Source organism: Branchiostoma belcheri, unplaced genomic scaffold (genome assembly GCF_001625305.1).
Source record: "Branchiostoma belcheri isolate BF01 breed outbred unplaced genomic scaffold, Haploidv18h27 scaffold215, whole genome shotgun sequence".
Lineage (NCBI taxonomy): Eukaryota > Metazoa > Chordata > Leptocardii > Amphioxiformes > Branchiostomatidae > Branchiostoma > Branchiostoma belcheri.
The window spans coordinates 251055-257484 of NW_017803658.1; the positions used below are offsets into that span (position 1 = coordinate 251055).

Below are 6430 nucleotides of genomic sequence, written 5' to 3' on the forward strand. Positions count from 1 at the left end.
GTGAGGAAGACGAAAATTGCGTTCGCAGCCGTTTCTCGCGTTTGGGTGGACGGATATGTCTGGGACTTGGTATACGTTTTGCTGTTGGGCTGTAGATGGTGCACGTTGTTTTGGTTTTTTAGTATGTGTGTTTTAATGCGTGAAAATGATGCATTTAGACCGCCGATGGACACCCCTTGTGTGTGAAAATGGTTTTGTCTTTTGGTTTTCGGCGTGTATAAAGTGTCGTAGGTTGCGTCCACATCTGGTGAGAGGGGGTTTCAGGTATCGCGCGGGTCGCAGCCAGCCAACTTCCGGGTGGGCCAATGGGTCAGGGGTCAGCGGTCCGCTCTCCGCTCGACCGTCGGCACAGAGACGAGCGGCCGCACCGCCCGAGTCCGTCGCTGCCGTAAGGCGGGAACGCGCCGTAGAGCTGGCCGCGAACCCTCGGGAGCCTGAGCGCAGAACTCCCGGCCACACCTGACCGTTGCTTCCCTTCAACGCCCGAGCCGTCCCCGTCGGGAACGGTCCCGCACTCTCACGACTGACGCGCCCGGACGGCCGGATCTCTGACCGCCAAGTCCCTGTGTTTTCGAACTTCGGTGGGGATTTCCGTGTTGTTTTCTGATTTTCATCATCCACTAAGATAAACTTGAAGACCGAGGTTTAAACTTGGTGCCCCCGAATCCTCAAACACTCACAAAAACCCAGGTTTTGGGCCTATCAAGAAGGCTAGTATTTCAGTGTGTATATAAAATATATTTGTCTTTTATATACACACCCGGTGTATAGCCATGGCGTATGTAAAATCCGACCTCTTCAACCCCCCCCTCCTCAGTTATTTTTTTGAACGGCCCATTAGACCTTTACGAGAAACGAGATTTATCGAGTTGAAGATGACCAATTTTTGCGGGATTTCGAGCCCAAATACGCACCATATGGGGGTTATATTTGGTGCCTGCTTTATGGTGGCAAAACATAAGTTAATTACGTTTCTTGATGTTCACCTTCACTGAAGTTTCAAAATTATACATGTATGAAATTCCAGGCAGTTGTTATCATTGCACTTACAGAATTTAACATTTTCTCATAAATTATGTAAATTAAGTCTTCATTCACACCATCAATATCTGCCTGTGTTTCTCTTGTTCCAATCTCACAAGCTTCAAAGTTCAATAGTCCTATCATGGAATGCAGCTGATTTATAGAATTTCCCTAAATAATGCAAATTACATCAATATTTGCATGATTGTCACATAATTACATCAAGCATCATGTAAGCTACCTACCAAAAATCATGATGATCCGTCAACCGGTACTTGAGTTATCCTCTTTTGAATATACATTTTCAAACAGATAGCCCTGCAGTTCCAGAGCAAGCTGCTAGGGGCCCCAAACTCATGTCACTTCTTCCCCAGCACAAGAGCTAACCATCCAAATTTTGAAACCAGACTTTTAAACCGCTTTTGAAACTGCTAAATAATTAGCAGGGGAAAACTCATAATTTTTGTTGGCCTCATCTTGCCCACAATGTACGAAGAGTTTGCTTGATGTGCCCATCTCCGGAATCAGACCTCGACCGCAACCATCCTCATTTTTTTCAATCTCGCGGGCGTGATCGCTGTTGTCATTGGAGGGATGAACACTGCCGGTTTCATCAAAGAATGACAAAATCCTCCTTGCTTGGACTTCTGTCCTTCTGTGGATGACAAATTCTCTGTGAGATGTTTCCTTTGCCGTGTTCACCTATGGGAAATGCGCGGTGGAAACTGTCGAAAATTGTCGGGTCCTCAAGGGTAGTGCTGCATACCTACTAGTAAACCCACATTTAGGTTCAGGTCCGGATTGAAGTCCAGAGGTTTAGGTTCAGTGCCGGACTTGTAAGTCCGGACCTAAACCCACAGCATATACAAAATTGCAATGTTGTTTGGGCAAAATTTGACCACATAACATGGAGGCCGACACTTTACGATGCCCGATGGCAATATTTTCTTCATTTTGCAGCATAGATTTTGCAATCTACGGAAGGTTTTAGGCGGCTTGGAAAGAAAAGGGGTATGTGAAATGGTATTTTATGGTAATACGTCTGGACTGACCGGCGGACTCGGTTCTTGACTTTTAGGTTTTTTTTGACTTGAACCTAAACAAACATTCTTACAAGTCCAGATCCAAGTCCAGTGATCCGGTACGCAGCCCTACTCATGGGTGACGAAATCTAACATCAGAAAATGGAGAGTGCCCTTATTTGGTGGAGTCGCCTTTTGTTGCATGGTCGGAATTGCTCAACTTTGACCCCAAATAGCCTTATACGCATATATAATGAGACTCGTTTAGGTTTTCAGTCTATTCACATTGCCGCTAGTTTGCTAAAATGAAAAATACCGGTATTGAATCTAGAGCCTATTTTTTCCTTTTGCAAAATTGCAGATTGTATGATTTTTTTCTTCTGCAATCTTGAAAATATATCAGCAAATTGCAGACTGCAGACGGGTACATGTATTTCGAACATGATGTCTTCTCTGTCATGACCACTGGAAGATTAGCTAACTTAAGGTGTTCTGAGCAAAACTGATTTGACATCACTTTTCACTGACACTTTTCTAACAGGTATAAAAGCAGCCCACCACACAACATGGCAAAGACAAAGACAAGCAAGAGGAGGAGGACCTCCAGTGATGATGTAACAGCTAGTGAGTACAAAATAAATTGATGACCTCTGGAATGTCTTTCCATACATGTATATATGCTGTGGCCTAAAATAAAGCCATTATGAATAAGCCATTAATTAGGCTTCAGGTTGCCATATGGGAGACATTGGAGACAATGCACTGATGTAATTTTTGGACACAATAATATATCGAGTCCTAATTGACTTAAGTCACATGGCATGAGTGTGAATCTATTCTCTAACAATTACACCATGATATATATATATATATATATGCACTCAAATACAGAATTTTGCAGAAACTACCTAGTCCCACGGGACCAACCAATGTCACCTATGTAAATTGTAATTGTAAACATGTATTGTGTGATATTCTAGAATATCAAAGTTCCTTCTTTAACTTGGTCGTCCGGAATTGGAGTGTTAGTTTGGAATTAAAGTGTCACCTGTTTATACATTTTGTAATGGAAAACATAACCTTCTTGACAAAGGTTCCTTTCAAAGCTTGTATTTTATTGTAGCCAAGAAGAGTCGTGCAGCCGTTGAGAGAGTCCCTTCAGGTGATGTGTCGGAGGATCAGTCCATGTTTTTGCAACTTGTAGAACAGGCAGGGCTGGTGTTAACAACAGGGAACCAGCCCAACCAGCTGTGTAAGTCAACAGTACTTTTGTCTCCAATCCCTAATCCCTCAGTACCGGTACTGTACCTGTATAGAGTTGTGTATGTTTATTTGTGGCCTAAAATAGGGAAATATCTGGTCCCCCATGGGTCCCATAGACAGGACAGGGTGTTTGTGTTAGCAGACTGACAATATTAAATACCCTGAAAGTGTTGTGTATTAGATATGCTCCCTTTAGATGAGACTTTGGTCAGGTTTGAGTAGCGTGAGGTCACTTTGGGTAGGAGATGAAAACTAAGACATCTTTGTTTTGCCCATGTTTTGTCTGAGAATTCTCCATATATATCTAAACAAAAACTTACCCATAACTGTCAAGTTTTTTATCTGATTATTGAAGAAGTTCAGGAGAACATGTTACTTAATGTTGAATTGTTCAGGTACAGCTTCAGGTCCGGACCTGTACCTAAACTCGTCTACCTGAACCTGTACCTAAAATTTGTTAAGGTACACTGTACACAGCTCTACTGTAAAATTGGTCTTTCTGGCATTTTTCCACAGCTGTGGACCAAGCTGTATTCCAGAGGAACCTCAGATTGGCCATTAGAAACCATCAGGAGTTTCCACAGGTACGCAATTAACCCTACATTTGTGCCAAGAAATAGTGCTGGCACTGGTACATTAAAAAAAAAATGTCCAAAAGTTTCCATTTCCCTTGGATAGTGAATCTGACATGTGTCTACAATGCAACATGTGCACCTACAGTATTTGGCGCATGCCTCAGAGTCTTGTGGGGCAGTGTGGGATTAGGGATAGCCCATTGGCAATTTTGGAATACTCTGTGTGACAGAAATCCTGCATGCACGTGGTGGGCTGAAAAAAGTTAGTCTTGAGGGTTGGTAACCGTTACATGGACCTTAAGAAAGTTTTAAATGGACCAGAAAGTATTTTGAGCTCCACTACATGTATGTAATGTTGTTGACAGGTAAAACAATAGGCATGAAGTTTTATATTTTGCAGATTGGGAACAGTGATGGGGGGTGCCCTAACTTTGGACGTGCCCTAAGTACTAACTTGCATAAGTATGCCGGGGTTTGTTGCCAGTCATACAGCTGTCAATGCATACAGCTGTTATTTGCATGCAAAGTATAGTTACCGTAAATACCGTAAAGTAATGAAGTAGGCACCACGATTGTCCATACATGGAAATTATGCTGTTTTCTGGTCACAACAGGTCGTGGATGAGTTTTTGCAGGGACTGCAGGCTCATGTAGAGGACCCTGATAGGTAGGTGACAAATAACTAGATACAATTAGGCCACACCAATTTAATTTGTTGGTTCTCAGATTTTTGCAGAAAAAATATGAAGCGACAGGGCGAAAAAAAATAAAAATAAAAACAGGTCTAGGCATCCTATTACAGTGCTCTCCTGTTATTTGCATGGACGATTTGTCAGGGAATTTTATTCCTATAACAGGTTTAGTCCAATAACCTTAGGAGAGTCCACACGACGGACAGGGAGGGGAGGTCAGTTGGTTATGGATGATACTGGGCTGGGGCCAATTGAAACAACCACAAACATGATGTTATTGGTATTTATATACTCACTTTCACCCACAACTAACGTTACATACATGTACCATATTCTAATCTTCAAGTCGCATTCAGAAACTTATAATGAACAGGGCTAACATGGAGATAGAAGATCAGACACATTCCACCTTCATACTGTCTACCCCTGTGTTGGGCAAAAGCTTACCAAACCTAAAACAACAGCCCAATCAAGGACACCAAAAAGGAACAAATGACTTCTTCACACAATCATCATTGAGTGATTGGGGGTTCTCACCTGTCCAGAAGGAAGTGACAACAGAGAAAGTGTATGACAATGGAGGGTGCAGGGGTGATAATGAATGAATAACAATGGACTTCATGCGGATTTGCTGATGCGCAACAAATTACATGTATTTCTTTCACGTACTTCTGGGTCAGTGTGCCATTGACTTGGAAATATTTTAGTCCAATATCAGGTTAAAGTCATAACAGCTCATGCAATTATGCCATGCAATTTATAATGTAGTGAATGGGAAATGGTTTGGGTTTTCAGAATTTTATGCAGATCCCAGGTTTATGCCAATATCAGTGATGCAAATAGTTGGTGAGCACTGTATAGGCTTAAATGGTACAAAATGAGCCATGAAGTCAACACAAGGCTGGGTTAAAATGTAAACATTGAATTTTGAACTTTTAATCAAACCACTGCAATGATAGATGGGAAAACTGTAACAACTAGGAAGAAAAGGACTTTCCTCAACTGTTGGGGGGCAAAACATGAGCATTTTTCAGTTTATTCAGGACCAGAATCAAATTTTTTTTTTTGCAAATCAGAAAAAAACGAAGAGGCGAATCCGAGAAACAACAAATTAAATTGGTGTGGCCTAACATTACAGAATATTTATATGTACATAAAACTCTTAAGGCCACACCAATTAAATTTCTTGGTTAACGGATTTTCCTACAAAAATAATGGAGCAGGCGGGCGAAAAAAAAAAACAAAACAAGAAGCCATAGGTGACAATTCTCCGTGAAGTATTATATATTGCAACAAAAAGAAGTAGCCATTGGCGACAATTCTCTGTGAAGTGTGATAAATCGAACAAAGAAAAATTGTTTAAACGCGCGTCGGCTCAGTCATCTTAAGACGCAACAACCAATCAGAGATGCGAAATGCCGACACGTAACGCGGGATTTGCATACAGTCTAAACAACGGGGAAGGGCGTGCGATGCCCGAAATATTTTTGCGTCAATATTCAGCGCCGTGTTTCAAGAGATTAATACCGGGAAACAATTTCTTTTCTTGTTTTGAACGCATAAACATGCATTTACGCTAATCTAGTATGATTCAGACTTACTTTTTATGGGTTTCTGGTGTGGTGAAACCATATTGCTTTTTCTGATGTTTCTTCTTCTTCTTCTTCTCCTCCTTCTCCTCCTGCCATTTTTTAAATGGATTCAGCTTCTTCACTTTAGGGCCTAAGGTCCTGAAATTTGGTATGGAGGTACAGTGGGCAAATACCCCTAGGCGTTTTTTAAATTATTGTGATACAGGCTTTTAGAATGGTTTTATTTGAGTTTTTTGGCTGTGTTATAGCAAATGTATTACTGT

General features: G+C 41.5%; 1 protein-coding gene across 1 annotated transcript in view; it reads left to right on the forward strand.

Annotated features, from left to right (window-relative positions):
- The window catches only part of LOC109470009 (Fanconi anemia group D2 protein-like), a 68553-nt gene that overhangs the window by 2403 nt on the left and 59720 nt on the right, over positions 1 to 6430 (forward strand). The window contains 4 exon segments of the mRNA XM_019768790.1: positions 2587 to 2669; positions 3169 to 3297; positions 3825 to 3892; positions 4498 to 4550. Of these exon segments, the coding sequence (XP_019624349.1) occupies positions 2612 to 2669; positions 3169 to 3297; positions 3825 to 3892; positions 4498 to 4550 (308 nt within the window). The 5' untranslated portion in view covers positions 2587 to 2611.